Source organism: Chiloscyllium plagiosum, unplaced genomic scaffold (genome assembly GCF_037043375.1).
Source record: "Chiloscyllium plagiosum isolate Xiang-an unplaced genomic scaffold, Cpla_swu_hap1 HiC_scaffold_53Y, whole genome shotgun sequence".
NCBI classification, from domain to species: Eukaryota; Metazoa; Chordata; class Chondrichthyes; order Orectolobiformes; family Hemiscylliidae; genus Chiloscyllium; species Chiloscyllium plagiosum.
The window spans coordinates 12,061,337-12,077,937 of NW_028270192.1; the positions used below are offsets into that span (position 1 = coordinate 12,061,337).

At 54.8% G+C, this 16,601-nt stretch overlaps 1 protein-coding gene across 1 annotated transcript in view; it reads left to right on the top strand.

The window, feature by feature from the left end:
* Positions 1 to 3,343: 3,343 nt before the first annotated feature.
* Positions 3,344 to 16,601, top strand: part of kdm5c (lysine demethylase 5C) — a gene marked incomplete at its 5' end in the record, with an annotated part of 62,611 nt that continues 49,353 nt past the window's right edge. Inside the window, 4 exon segments of the mRNA XM_087985670.1 lie at positions 3,344 to 3,436; positions 3,707 to 3,829; positions 5,480 to 5,650; positions 6,058 to 6,192. Of these exon segments, the coding sequence (XP_087841796.1) occupies positions 3,344 to 3,436; positions 3,707 to 3,829; positions 5,480 to 5,650; positions 6,058 to 6,192 (522 nt within the window).

A 16,601-nucleotide genomic window follows, 5' to 3' on the forward strand; every position in this document is an offset into this window, starting at 1 on the left:
GAAGAGCGACCCCTTCACCCCAGGGAACCTTCCTGAGCTGCCCCTGGTGAGAGTCTATCCCTCCCTCAGTGAGGGGGAGCTGAACTGGACACCTGTGGGGTCTCACCAGCACCCTGCACAGATGGAGCAAGTCTTCCTGATTTCTATCCTCCCATTTCCCTCGGAATAAAGCCCAATGTTCTGTCAGCCTTCCCCATCAGTTCCCACATTCCATCATCAAGTGACCCACTTATCAGACCACCCAGACCCCCTCCTCAGCAACAAAGCGAAATTTGAATTTGTGAGGTCGTCAGCTAAAATGAATCTTTTACCCTGTGTGCCCGTGTCTGTGGGACGGGATCGTTTAGGACTATATTCACTGGAGTTTACAAAAGTGAGGGGGGGTGCGGGGGCATCTCACAGAATTCTCTGACAGGGAAAGACAGAAAGGCCAGGGAGTCTGAACCACAGCCTCCCAGTTAAGGATATGGGGCAGGACTGAGCTGAGGAGAATTGTCTTCACCCAGAAAGCCAAGTGGGATTTCCTGCTGCAGAAAGCGATTGAAGCCAACGTGTTATGTTTTTGAGAAGTTAGATCTAGTTCTTGGGCTAAAGGGATGAAAGCAGACAGTGAAGAGTAGGGGGGCTGAGCTGAATGATCAGCCTTGATCCTATAAAAGGGTCATTCACTCGGTGTTATACGCCGCATAAATCTCGCCAACCTTGCTGCAGTTTGCCTGTCGTTCGGGGCATTGCTCCCTTTCAGTTTGAGCAGCTCCTCTGTGGCTGTCTCCTCTGGGTAAAGGGGGCGGGGTGGGTGGGAGATGTTCCCTACAGCACTCCTACCTCTCAGTGCTGCTGACTGTGAGGAAGGGTCATCGCTCAGTACACAGAGAGACGTCTTTGTCTACGAAAAGGCAGCAGACAAACAGTTCTGTCCTCTGGGGGATTTAGAGTGTGTTATTTTGTGGTTTGGTTTCTATCCCCAGCAGATGGCTTATCCAGTTCCACATCTCTATTGCCTAAGGGAGGGTTCTGCTTCAATGACATTGGGACTGTCTGTCTCTGCACTGCCCTGCTTCCCCAAGGGCCACCCACTACTTGGGTGAATGTGTTCTCCACAGGGCAGCCACCATTGCATGTCACAGGGCAAATAACCCCACATTTCACTCCAGTGTAAAGGCACTGAGCCTGTGTCTGCTCCACTGCCTACCAGTGGGTGGGAGTGTGTCTGTCCCCCTGCCTGCCTGGTGTGTGTCTGTCCCCCTGCCTGCGTGTGTGTGTGTCTGTCCCCCTGCCTGCGTGTGTGTGTGTCTGTCCCCCTGCCTGCCTGTGTGTGTCTGTCCCCCTGCCTGCCTGTGTGTGTCTGTCCCCCTGCCTGCTGTGTGTGTCTGTCCCCCTGCCTGTGTGTGTGTGTCTGTCCCCCTGCCTGTGTGTGTGTGTCTGTCCCCCTGCCTGCCTGTGTGTGTCTATACCTCTCCTGCCTGTGTGTGTCAGTCTGCCTGTCTGTATATTTCCCTGTCTGCCCCACGGCCTACCAGTGGGTGGGAGTGTGTCTGTCCCCCTGCCTGTGTGTGTGTGTGTCTGTCCCCCTGCCTGTGTGTGTGTGTCTGTCCCCCTGCCTGCCTGTGTGTGTCTGTCCCCCTGCCTGCCTGTGTGTGTCTGTCCCCCTGCCTGTGTGTGTGTGTCTGTCCCCCTGCCTGTGTGTGTGTCTGTCCCCCTGCCTGCCTGTGTGTGTCTGTCCCCCTGCCTGCCTGTGTGTGTCTGTCCCCCTGCCTGCCTGTGTGTGTCTGTCCCCCTGCCTGCCTGCCTGTGTGTGTGTGTGTGTGTGTGTGTGTGTGTCTGTCCCCCTGCCTGCCTGCCTCTGTGTGTGTGTGTGTGTGTGTGTGTGTGTGTCTGTCCCCCTGCCTGCCTGTGTGTCTGTCCCCCTGCCTGTGTGTGTCTGTCCCCTGCCTGTGTGTGTCTGTCCCCCTGCCTGTGTGTGTCTGTCCCCCTGCCTGTGTGTGTGTGTGTGTGTGTGTGTCGGTCCCCCTGCCTGTGTCACCTTTCCCTGCCCTGATTTTCCCTAAAGTGCTTTTTGTTTTTAAAAAATCAGTTAATCCTCGGGCTTTGAGGGTGACAGTTTAGACGTGGCTGTGTGGTCCAATCCCTTGTTGCACCATGAGCTGACAGTGTCTTGCTGAGCCCTGTCTTAACGGCCTGGTGAGGCAGCAGCCATGTTGATGTGGGGCCTGCCTGCCTGCCGAGCGATAGGCCCAGCCTGTCAGGACAGCAGATTTCCTTTCTCTAAAGGGCAATACTGAACCCTTTTGAGGTTTTTGCAGCAATCGAGGATTGCTATCGCTGACATTATATTCCTCAGGTTATTAATATTTCACCAGCCTGCCCTGCCAGCCAGTAAGATAGTGTCTGATCCCCTTTCTCACTGTGGGCACAGATTTCCCCCAACCCCTTCTGAGAGAAGACGTTCCTCCCAATCTCCGCCCGGATTCTGGTTCTGGGTCACAGCTCCCTGGGCTAACTGAGTGGCTTACAGCATGGAAACAGGCCCTTTGGCCCAACTGGGCCATGCCGCCCCGTTATCGCAGTGAATCACGTCCCATATTTCCTGTGTTTGCACCGTATACCCCTACACCCTTCCCATCCACGTACCTGTCCAAATGTTTCTTACAGTGACAAATATTGTACTCCCCACCACCTCTAACAGCCTGTTCCAGAGATTCACCCCCCCCTCCCTCCACAGTGTGCGACCCTTTCATATTTCTCTTACTCTCACTGTAAACCTGTCCCCTCTAGGTTTAGAAACTCCTACCCTGGGGAAACACTGTCGGCTATCCAACTTGTCCCTGCCCCTTGTGGTTTTATAGGCATTGATCAGGTCACCCCCCCCCCCCCCCCCCCCCCCCCCAGGTCTCCTACATTCTGGGAACAAGCTGGAATTAAACTCAGTTCAATAAAATGTTGCCTCACGAGCCAGTGACTGTGATATCCACCATCGATTGATGTGTGAAAACCCGTCTGGTTTGCTGTCCTTACCTACCCTACATCTGGTTGCAGGTTGGATCTGAAATTGTCCCCAACAGGCCTCAGTCAGACAGTTCAAGGAGGCAGCTGGGGGCAGGTCACAATAGTCACCCAGCCGCTGCGGCCCATGTCCAGAGAGGGCTTCATGAAGGGGAAGGGGTTGGTGATCGCAGGTGGAAGGCGGGGATTTGAATGGGCTGTGACTGTGTTTGGGAGGAGTCAGGCAGGTTGGTGTCAGTGAGGGAGTGTTTACAAACTGCTAGCATTGGGCCTGGAGGTGTCCCTCGTTGGGGAAGGTGCTCGGCTTGGATTCTAACGTCCTGTTTCTCTCTTTCCCCCCCCCCCCCGCCCCCAGGACTGGCAGCCCCCCTTCGCTGTCGAGGTTGATAACTTCAAGTTCACTCCGCGGATCCAGCGCCTCAACGAGCTGGAGGTGAGAGATTGGGGGCTGAGGGAAGGGGTTGGGGGGGCGGGAGTGGGTGGGGTGGTCTGGGGGAGGATGTGGACGGGGTTGGGGTGGGGGCTGAGATGTGTTCAGTCTTACCCTCGTGAACAGTTGTGAATGAAGGTAGTTGGGGGCTGACCCTCCAGTGCCTGGGGCTGGGGCACAGACTCCGTTGCCCACCTCAGGAGCCACTCACTGCCAGTTCCGCTGTTCGGTGTTAATTCTCTCTGAGCCTCTCCCTGGTTTGTTTCTGAACAGGCCCAGACCCGAGTGAAGTTAAACTTCCTGGATCAGATCGCCAAGTTCTGGGAACTCCAGGGGTCCACATTAAAAATTCCCAATGTGGAGCGGCGTATTTTAGACTTGTACAGTCTGAACAAGGTAATGGAGGTCAGAGCAATGCAGATGGGCTTTGTAATCTTCACACCTCTCCCACACTGAGGGGGTGGGGGATGCTGTTGGACTCACAGTAACGCTCCCTCTACACTGTTTTCCCCATCAAACACTCCCAGGACAGAGAGAGCGCGGGGTTAGATACAGAGTAACGCTCCCTCTACACTGTCCCCCATCAAACACTCCCCGGACAGAGACAGCACGGGGTTAGATACAGAGTAAAGCTCTCTCTACACTGTCCGCCATCAAACACTCCCCGGATAGAGACAGCGTGGGGTTAGATACAGAGTAAAGCTCCCTCTACACTGTCCCCCCATCAAACACTCCCCGGACAGAGACAGCGCGGGGTTAGATACAGAGTAAAGCTCCCTCTACACTGTCCCCCCATCAAACACTCCCCGGACAGAGACAGCGCGGGGTGAGATACAGAGTAAAGCTCTCTCTACACTGTCTCCCCCATCAAACACTCCCCGGACAGAGACAGCGCGGGGTTAGATACAGAGTAAAGCTCTCTCTACACTGTTCCCCCCCCATCAAACACTCCCAGGACAGGGACAGCATGGGGTTAGATACAGAGTAAAGCTCCCTCTACACTGTCCCCCCCCATCAAACACTCCCAGGACAGGGACAGCATGGGGTTAGATACAGAGTAAAGCTCCCTCTACACTGTCCCCCCATCAAACACTCCCAGGGACAGGGACAGCACGGGGTTAGATACAGAGTAACGCTCCCTCTACACTGTCCCCCATCAAACACTCCCCGGACAGAGACAGCACGGGGTTAGATACAGAGTAAAGCTCTCTCTACACTGTCCGCCATCAAACACTCCCCGGATAGAGACAGCGTGGGGTTAGATACAGAGTAAAGCTCCCTCTACACTGTCCCCCCATCAAACACTCCCCGGACAGAGACAGCGCGGGGTTAGATACAGAGTAAAGCTCCCTCTACACTGTCCCCCCATCAAACACTCCCCGGACAGAGACAGCGCGGGGTGAGATACAGAGTAAAGCTCTCTCTACACTGTCTCCCCCATCAAACACTCCCCGGACAGAGACAGCGCGGGGTTAGATACAGAGTAAAGCTCTCTCTACACTGTTCCCCCCCCATCAAACACTCCCAGGACAGGGACAGCATGGGGTTAGATACAGAGTAAAGCTCCCTCTACACTGTCCCCCCCCATCAAACACTCCCAGGACAGGGACAGCATGGGGTTAGATACAGAGTAAAGCTCCCTCTACACTGTCCCCCATCAAACACTCCCAGGACAGGGACAGCACGGGGTTAGATACAGAGTAAAGCTCCCTCTACACTGTCCCCCCATCAAACACTCCCAGGGACAGGGACAGCATGGGGTTAGATACAGAGTAAAGCTCCCTCTACACTGTCCTACCATCAAACACTCCCAGGGACAGGGACAGCATGGGGTTAGATACAGAGTAAAGCTCCCTCTACACTGTCCCCCCCATCAAACCCTCCCAGGGACAGGCGCTGTCTTGAGATTGAGTAGTTGCTGATTTGGATTTTCCGTGCCTCGAGTCCTGGAAATCAGTAAAAGCCATCCTTGGGAAAGGGGTGAATTCCATGTCGGGCATTCTCCCATTGCTCACTGTGCTCTGTGTCGCTGCTACCTTCTCCCAGATCGTCATCGAGGAGGGAGGCTATGAAGCCATCTGTAGGGACCGGCGGTGGTCTAGGGTGGCCCAGCGGCTCGGCTATCCGCCTGGGAAGGGGATCGGATCCCTGCTGCGCTCTCACTACGAGAGGGTCATCTACCCTTTCGACACCTTCCAGTCCGGAGCAAGCCTAGCGGTAAGTGATACAGCCCTGGGACTGGGTGCAGTCAGTGCCCGCTCCCTCAGCGCTGCCGGAGGGTCGGCGCTGAGGGAGCGGGCACTGCCGGAGGGTCAGCGCTGAGGGAGCGGGCGCTGCCGGAGGGTCGTCGCTGAGGGAGCGGGCGCTGCCGGAGGGTCGTCGCTGAGGGAGCGGGCGCTGCCGGAGGGTCGTCGCTGAGGGAGCGGGCGCTGCCGGAGGGTCGTCGCTGAGGGAGCGGGCGCTGCCGGAGGGTCGTCGCTGAGGGAGCGGGCGCTGCCGGAGGGTCGTCGCTGAGGGAGCGGGCGCTGCCGGGAGGTGAATGACCGGGTCTCTGGGGTTCGTGTCTAACTGTACTGGGGTGTTGTCTGTGTAACTTTACTTTCTCCCTGTCTGTCCATGGACAGTGTCAGCCTGGGCCACAGATCGACAGTGAGGAGAAAGACCGTGAGTACAAGCCTCACAGTATCCCTCTGCGCCAGTCAGTGCAGCCCTCCAAGATGAACAGTTACGGACGGAGAGCCAAGCGATTGCAGGCTGAGGTGAGATACTGTGGACAGCAGGGGGACGATGGCCTAACGGTCTCGTCAGTGGGACAGTGCTCCAAATCATACCACAGCAGGAGGTCGGGAGGAGGGAGGGGGAGGGAGTGAAGGTGGGGGTCTGTGTGTCGATCGAATGTGGAGGGGGTGGGGTTGCTCTGTCCCTGGACTGTGTTGAGCTACTCAAGTGTTGTTGGAGCTGCCCCCGTCCAGGGCAAGTGGGGAGTATTCCCTCACCCTCCTGACTTGTGCCTTGGCGATGGTGGGGCAGGGCTTTGGGGGGAGAGTCAGGAGGGGAGTTACTCGCTGCAGGATTCCCAGCCTCTGACCCGATGGTGGGACCGGGCTTTGGGGGGAGAGTCAGGAGGGGAGTTACTCACTGCAGGATTCCCAGCCTCTGACCCGATGGGGGGGGGAAGAGTCAGGAGGGGAGTTACTCGCTGCAGGATTCCCAGCCTCTGACCCGATGGGGGGGGGGAGAGTCAGGAGGGGAGTTACTCGCTGCAGGATTCCCAGCCTCTGACCCGATGGGGGGGGGAGAGTCAGGAGGGGAGTTACTCGCTGCAGGATTCCCAGCCTCTGACCCGATGGGGGGGGGAGAGTCAGGAGGGGAGTTACTCGCTGCAGGATTCCCAGCCTCTGACCCGATGGGGGGGGAGAGTCAGGAGGGGAGTCACTCGCTGCAGGATTCCCAGCCTCTGACCCGATGGGGGGGGGGGGGGGGGGGGGGGAGAGTCAGGAGGGGAGTCACTCACTGCAGGATCCCCAGCCTCTGACCTGTTCCTGTTGGTGCTTCTAAAGTCGAAATCCTGTAGGTGCCGTAAATCTGAAACGAGCAGTGAGTTAGTTGCTGGAGAAACTTGGCAGTGTCTGTGGAAGGAGAAACAGAGAGCGGTTTGAATGCAGTGACCTATTGTCAGAAGGTTCTTTGGGGGGGGGCGGTGCGGGGGTCGAGATGGGGTGATTATAACTAGGTCAGCCAGGTGGAGGTCCCAGGTTCCAGCTGTTAGCCTGGTTGAATGCAGGAACCCTGGCTGCCAGAAACAGGAGTGTTTGCCCTGAGCACGCTGGATTAACGTCAGTGTAACTAAAGGCTGTTGGGATAGTTCAGTCAAGGCTTGGCACTCTGTTCCAGAAACAGTTGTGGATGCTGGATCAGAGAGAGAGAAATGTTTGTGCAGCAGCTCCATTGGAGGATATGGGCCCAAGGCAGGGGAGGTGGGTTTCGGTTACAGACCAGCCAGGGGCCCACTGAATGGTGGAACATGCCTTTGAGGGCCCTGTGATTGTTTGAAATGGATGTAAATTAAGGTGTGATTGGGAAGGGAAGAGATCCTCTCCACTCCAGGGCACAGTGAAAGAAGACATTAACAAGACCAGGCTGTGGGGGGAGTGTACGCTCCGAGGAATAGGTATAATGGTGTCACTTTCTGCAGTTGTGGAATTCTCTATTGAAATGTCGAGGTGAGAAGGTGGGACCAGGGTTTAGTTCCCTGGGCATGTTGGAATGTTCTAGTAGGCCGGTAACAGCAGTGTTTGTGTGAGAGCGAGGTGGCTTTCCCACCTTGGTTTACAATCTCGCTTCCTCCCTCACCGCCAGAGGTTTGTGCTGGGCCTCGCCACCAGCTGGCCCCTATTTCCTCATGTACCTGCCAAATACATTGTTTGAATAAAACCAGTTCTCCAGCACCTTTCACTTTAGAAAAGCCATCATTACCAAGTTAACACATTAACCCTGTTTCACCCTCCACAGACGCTGTCTGGTTTCTGTCGCTTTCTCCACTGTTGGTCTTGTCAGGGCTGTTCCTATCGTCGTATCTCGACAGTGTGGAGGCAGCCCGTTCGGCACATTGAATCCACACTAACCATCCGGAGAGCATCCCCAGACCCACCCCCCTACCCTATCCCTGCATTCCCCACGGTTAACTCACTTAACCTGCACATCCCTGGGCACTATGGGACAATTTAGCATGGCCAATCCCACCCTAACCTGCACATCCCTGGGCACTATGGGACAATTTAGCATGGCCAATCCCACCCTAACCTGTACATCCCTGGGCACTATGGGACAATTTAGCACGGCCAATCCACCCTAACCTGCACATCCCTGGGCACTACGGGACAATTTAGCACGGCCAATCCACCCTAACCTGCACATCCCTGGGCACTACGGGGACAATTTAGCACGGCCAATCCACCCTAACCTGCACATTCCTGGGCACTATGGGACAATTTAGCACGGCCAATCCACCCTAACCTGCACATCCCTGGGCACTACGGGACAATTTAGCACGGCCAATCCACCCTAACCTGCACATCCCTGGGCACTACGGGGACAATTTAGCACGGCCAATCCACCCTAACCTGCACATCCCTGGACACTATGGGACAATTTAGCACGGCCAATCCACCCTAACCTGCACATCCCTGGGCACTACGGGACAATTTAGCACGGCCAATCCCACCCTAACCTGCACATCCCTGGGCACTACGGGACAATTTAGCACGGCCAATCCACCCTAACCTGCACATCCCTGGGCACTACGGGGACAATTTAGCACGGCCAATCCCACCCTAACCTGCACATCCCTGGGCACTATGGGGACAATTTAGCACGGCCAATCCACCCTAACCTGCACATCCCTGGGCACTACGGGACAATTTAGCACAGCCAATCCCACCCTAACCTGCACATCCCTGGGCACTACAGGGACAATTTAGCACGGCCAATCCCACCCTAACCTGCACATCCCTGGGCACTATGGGGACAATTTAGCACGGCCAACCCACCCTAACCTGCACATCCCTGGGCACTACGGGACAATTTAGCACGGCCAATCCCACCCTAACCTGCACATCCCTGGGCACTACAGGGACAATTTAGCACGGCCAATCCCACCCTAACCTGCACATCCCTGGGCACTATGGGGACAATTTAGCACGGCCAATCCCACCCTAACCTGCACATCCCTGGGCACTATGGGGACAATTTAGCACGGCCAATCCCACCCTAACCTGCACATCCCTGGGCACTACGGGACAATTTAACACGGCCAATCCCACCCTAACCTGCACATCCCTGGGCACTATGGGGACAATTTAGCACGGCCAATCCCACCCTAACCTGCACATCCCTGGGCACTACGGGACAATTTAGCACGGCCAATCCACCCTAACCTGCACATCCCTGGCACTATGGGACAATTTAGCACGGCCAATCCACCCTAACCTGCACATCCCTGGGCACTACGGGACAATTTAGCACGGCCAATCCACCCTAACCTGCACATCCCTGGGCACTACAGGGACAATTTAGCACGGCCAATCCCACCCTAACCTGCACATCCCTGGGCACTATGGGGACAATTTAGCACGGCCAATCCCACCCTAACCTGCACATCCCTGGGCACTACGGGACAATTTAGCACGGCCAATCCACCCTAACCTGCACATCCCTGGGCACTAGGGGACAATTTAGCACGGCCAATCCACCCTAACCTGCACATCCCTGGGCACTACGGGGACAATTTAGCACGGCCAATCCACCCTAACCTGCACATTCCTGCGCACTATGGGACAATTTAGCACGGCCAATCCCACCCTAACCTGCACATCCCTGGGCACTATGGGACAATTTAGCACGGCCAATCCACCCTAACCTGCACATCCCTGGGCACTACGGGGACAATTTAGCACGGCCAATCCACCCTAACCTGCACATCCCTGCGCACTATGGGACAATTTAGCATGGCCAATCCACCCTAACCAGCACATCCCTGGGCACTACGGGGACAATTTAGCACGGCCAATCCATCCTAACCTGCACATCCCTGGGCACTACGGGGACAATTTAGCACGGCCAATCCCACCCTAACCTGCACATCCCTGGGCACTACGGGACAATTTAGCACGGCCAATCCACCCTAACCTGCACATCCCTGGGCACTACGGGGACAATTTAGCACGGCCAACCCACCCTAACCTGCACATCCCTGGGCACTACGGGGACAATTTAGCACGGCCAATCCACCCTAACCTGTACATCCCTGGGCACTATGGGACAATTTAGCATGGCCAATCCACCCTAACCTGCACATCCCTGGGGACTACGGGACAATTTAGCACGGCCAATCTCACCCTAACCTGTACATCCCTGGGCACTACGGGACAATTTAGCACGGCCAATCCCACCCTAACCTGCACATCCCTGGGCACTATGGGACAATTTAGCATGGCCAATCCACCCTAACCTGCACATCCCTGGGGACTACGGGACAATTTAGCACGGCCAATCCCACCCTAACCTGTACATCCCTGGGCACTACGGGACAATTTAGCACGGCCAATCCCACCCTAACCTGCACATCCCTGGGCACTATGGGACAATTTAGCATGGCCAATCCACCCTAACCTGCACATCCCTGGGGACTACGGGACAATTTAGCACGGCCAATCCCACCCTAACCTGCACATCCCTGGGGACTACGGGACAATTTAGCACGGCCAATCCCACCCTAACCTGTACATCCCTGGGCACTACGGGACAATTTAGCACGGCCAATCCACACTAACCTGCACATCACTGGGCACTACGGGGACAATTTAGCACGGCCAATCCCACCCTAACCTGCACATCCCTGGGTGTGTCTCACTGTCGGGTAACTGGAGGGCTGTGCCCCTGAGCTTCTGTTTAGCTTAGAACAGGGTTTTCCTCATACAGATATGTGTAAACACGTGCGCGTGTGCTTACACGGACAGATATGTGTAAACACGTGCGCGTGTGCTTACAGACAGATATGTGTAAACACGTGCGCGTGTGCTTACAGATATGTGTAAACACGTGCGCGTGTGCTTACAGATATGTGTAAACACGTGCGCGTGTGCTTACACAGACAGATATGTGTAAACACGTGCGCGTGTGCTTACAGACAGATATGTGTAAACACGTGCGCGTGTGCTTACGCAGACAGATATGTGTAAACACGTGCGCGTGTGCTTACACGGACAGATATGTGTAAACACGTGCGCGTGTGCTTACAGACAGATATGTGTAAACACGTGCGCGTGTGCTTACAGATATGTGTAAACACGTGCGCGCGTGCTTACACAGACAGATATGTGTAAACACGTGCGCGCGTGCTTACACGGACAGATATGTGTAAACACGTGCGCGCGTGCTTACACGGACAGATATGTGTAAACACGTGCGCGTGTGCTTACACGGACAGATATGTGTAAACACGTGTGCGTGTGCTTACAGACAGATATGTGTAAACACGTGCGCGTGTGCTTACAGACAGATATGTGTAAACACGTGCGCGTGTGCTTACACGGACAGATATGTGTAAACACGTGCGCGCGTGCTTACACGGACAGATATGTGTAAACACGTGCGCGTGTGCTTACAGACAGATATGTGTAAACACGTGCGCGTGTGCTTACGCAGACAGATATGTGTAAACACGTGCGCGTGTGCTTACACGGACAGATATGTGTAAACACGTGCGCGTGTGCTTACAGACAGATATGTGTAAACACGTGCGCGTGTGCTTACAGATATGTGTAAACACGTGCGCGCGTGCTTACACAGACAGATATGTGTAAACACGTGCGCGTGTGCTTACACGGACAGATATGTGTAAACACGTGTGCGTGTGCTTACAGACAGATATGTGTAAACACGTGCTCGTGTGCTTACGCAGACAGATATGTGTAAACACGTGCGCGTGTGCTTACGCGGACAGATATGTGTAAACACGTGCGCGTGTGCTTACAGACAGATATGTGTAAACACGTGCACGTGTGCTTACGCAGACAGATATGTGTAAACACGTGCGCGTGTGCTTACGCAGACAGATATGTGCAAGCGCGTGCTTACGGACAGATATGTGTAAACACGTGCGCGTGTGCTTACAGACAGATATGTGTAAACACGTGCGCGTGTGCTTACAGACAGATATGTGTAAACACGTGCGCGTGTGCTTACAGACAGATATGTGTAAACACGTGCGCGTGTGCTTACAGACAGATATGTGTAAACACGTGCGCGTGTGCTTACACGGACAGATATGTGTAAACACGTGCGCGCGTGCTTACAGACAGATATGTGTAAACACGTGCGCGTGTGCTTACACGGACAGATATGTGTAAACACGTGCGCGTGTGCTTACACGGACAGATATGTGTAAACACGTGCGCGTGTGCTTACACGGACAGATAGGTGTAAACACGTGCGCGTGTGCTTACACGGACAGATATGTGTAAACACGTGCGCGTGTGCTTACACGGACAGATATGTGTAAACACGTGCGCGTGTGCTTACAGACAGATATGTGTAAACACGTGCGCGTGTGCTTACACGGACAGATATGTGTAAACACGTGCGCGTGTGCTTACGGACAGATATGTGTAAACACGTGCGCGTGTGCTTACACGGACAGATATGTGTAAACACGTGCGCGTGTGCTTACAGACAGATATGTGTAAACACGTGCGCGTGTGCTTACACGGACAGATATGTGTAAACACGTGCGCGTGTGCTTACATGGACAGATATGTGCAAACACGTGCGCGTGTGCTTACACGGACAGATATGTGTAAACACGTGCGCGCGTGCTTACACGGACAGATATGTGTAAACACGTGCGCGTGTGCTTACAGACAGATATGTGTAAACACGTGCGCGTGTGCTTACAGACAGATATGTGTAAACACGTGCGCGTGTGCTTACACGGACAGATATGTGTAAACACGTGCGCGTGTGCTTACATGGACAGATATGTGCAAACACGTGCGCGTGTGCTTACACGGACAGATATGTGTAAACACGTGCGCGTGTGCTTACATGGACAGATATGTGTAAACACGTGCTCGTGTGCTTACAGACAGATATGTGTAAACACGTGCGCGTGTGCTTACACGGACAGATATGTGTAAACACGTGCGCGTGTGCTTACATGGACAGATATGTGCAAACACGTGCGCGTGTGCTTACACGGACAGATATGTGTAAACACGTGCGCGCGTGCTTACACGGACAGATATGTGTAAACACGTGCGCGTGTGCTTACAGACAGATATGTGTAAACACGTGCGCGTGTGCTTACACGGACAGATATGTGTAAACACGTGCGCGTGTGCTTACACGGACAGATATGTGTAAACACGTGCGCGTGTGCTTACGGACAGATATGTGTAAACACGTGCGCGTGTGCTTACACGGACAGATATGTGTAAACACGTGCGCGTGTGCTTACACGGACAGATATGTGTAAACACGTGCGCGTGTGCTTACACGGACAGATATGTGTAAACACGTGCGCGCGTGCTTACACGGACAGATATGTGTAAACACGTGCGCGTGTGCTTACAGACAGATATGTGTAAACACGTGCGCGTGTGCTTACGCAGACAGATATGTGTAAACACGTGCGCGTGTGCTTACGCAGACAGATATGTGTAAACACGTGCGCGTGTGCTTACAGACAGATATGTGTAAACACGTGCGCGTGTGCTTACAGACAGATATGTGTAAACACGTGCGCGTGTGCTTACAGACAGATATGTGTAAACACGTGCGCGTGTGCTTACAGACAGATATGTGTAAACACGTGCGCGTGTGCTTACAGACAGATATGTGTAAACACGTGCGCGTGTGCTTACGCAGACAGATATGTGTAAACACGTGCGCGTGTGCTTACAGACAGATATGTGTAAACACGTGCGCGTGTGCTTACAGACAGATATGTGTAAACACGTGCGCGCGTGCTTACACGGACAGATATGTGTAAACACGTGCGCGCGTGCTTACGCAGACAGATATGTGCAAACACGTGCGCGTGTGCTTACAGACAGATATGTGTAAACACGTGCGCGTGTGCTTACGCAGACAGATATGTGTAAACACGTGCGCGTGTGCTTACAGACAGATATGTGTAAACACGTGCGCGTGTGCTTACAGACAGATATGTGTAAACACGTGCGCGTGTGCTTACAGACAGATATGTGTAAACACGTGCGCGCGTGCTTACGCAGACAGATATGTGTAAACACGTGCGCGCGTGCTTACGCAGACAGATATGTGTAAACACGTGCGCGCGTGCTTACGCAGACAGATATGTGTAAACACGTGCGCGCGTGCTTACGCAGACAGATATGTGTAAACACGTGCGCGCGTGCTTACGCAGACAGATATGTGTAAACACGTGCGCGCGTGCTTACGCAGACAGATATGTGTAAACACGTGCGCGCGTGCTTACGCAGACAGATATGTGTAAACACGTGCGCGCGTGCTTACGCAGACAGATATGTGTAAACACGTGCGCGCGTGCTTACGCAGACAGATATGTGTAAACACGTGCGCGCGTGCTTACGCAGACAGATATGTGTAAACACGTGCGCGCGTGCTTACGCAGACAGATATGTGTAAACACGTGCGCGCGTGCTTACGCAGACAGATATGTGTGATCACGTGCGCGCGTGCTTACGCAGACAGATATGTGTGATCACGTGCGCGCGTGCTTACGCAGACAGATATGTGTAAACACGTGCGCGCGTGCTTACGCACACAGGTGTGAACACGTGCGCGCGTGCTTACGCACACAGGTGTGAACACGTGCGCGCGTGCTTACGCACACAGGTGTGAACACGTGCGCGCGTGCTTACGCACACAGGTGTGAACACGTGCGTGCGTGCTTACGCACACAGGTGTGAACACGTGCGCGCGTGCTTACGCAGGCAGATATGCGCAAACAAGTGTGCACGCACGTGCGCCGGCTTGCACGCATAGACTAACACAGGTAGGCATGCACACAGATGTATTGAAACGCGCATACCTACACAGTTGTGCGCACAAACGTACACAGTCATGCAGGCGTGCACATATATGCACAGGCGCGCACACATGTACACAGATATGTAAGTGCGCACGCTTGTACAGGCATGCTTGCACACATGCACAGATATGCACAGGCACGCACTCCCATCTGTACACAGGCAGGTATGCAGAGGCATGCAAAAGTGCACAGACATATGCACAGGTGTGCTCTGCGCACATCTGTACAGAGATGGATATGCACAGGAACACGCACATCTGTACACAGGCAGGTATGCAGAGGCACCCTCTGCGCATATCTGTACAGAGATATATATGCACAGGCGCGCGCATGTATACAGACGTATGCACAGGCATGCGCGTGCGTACGTACACAGACAGATATGCACGTGCGCGCGTACATAGATGTGCACAGGCATGCACGCATGCACACGTATACATGCAAGTACACAGACAGACATGTACAGGTATGCGCACATGCGCACCTACACAGATATGCGCAGGCGGGGGCATGTACACAGATACGCGTAGGCCTGTGCATGTGCGCATGTACACAGATAGATACGCGCACGTGCGCATGTACACATACATGCAGGCGTGCGTGCGCATGTACACAGACAGGCGCAGGCATGCGTGCATGTACGCAGATGGATACACAGAGGCATGTGCGAGCGCATGTACACAGACGGATATGCACAGGCACACGCGCATGTACACAGACGGATATGCGCAGGTGCGTGCACACCTGTACTCAGATGGATATGCACAGGCACGTGCGCACCTGTACCCTGACGGATATGGCCAGGGGCGCACGCGCGTACAGTGACGGATATGGCCAGGGGCGCACGCGCGTACAGTGACGGATATGGCCGGGGGCGCACGCGCGTACAGTGACGGATATGGCCGGGGGCGCACGCACGTACAGTGACGGATATGGCCGGGGGCGCACGCACGTACAGTGACGGATATAGCCGGGGGTGCACGCGCGTACAGTGACGGATATGGCCGGGGGCGCACGCGCGTACAGTGACGGATATGGCCGGGGGCGCACGCGCGTACAGTGACGGATATGGCCGGGGGCGCACGCGCGTACAGTGACGGATATGGCCGGGGGCGCACGCGCGTACAGTGACGGATATGGCCGGGGGCGCACGCACGTACAGTGACGGATATGGCCAGGGGCGCGCACACGTACAGTGACGGATATGCGCATGCATACTGAGATGGGCAGATATGCATGCACTTCTTCACAGGCAAGCTTATGCGTACAGATATGTATATGCGGGAGTGCGCACACATGCACAGACATGCACTCACACATACACTCCCTCACACTAGACTGGGCTCATGGGGAGGAAGTGCCTGGCACACTGCCTTTAAGGTGTGGGGTAGAGGGGCAAGGTGGGCACCTGCTGTTGTAGCTCAAGCCCACTGTCTCAATTTGATCCCCCCCAGCTCACGGTATTCTGGGTCCTCCTGCCTGGGAAGCTGTTGGGTTTGGACACAAGCACAGACAGACAGACAGACACACACACACCATCCTCTGGGTGGGAAAAGAAGTTTGCCTCAAATTCTC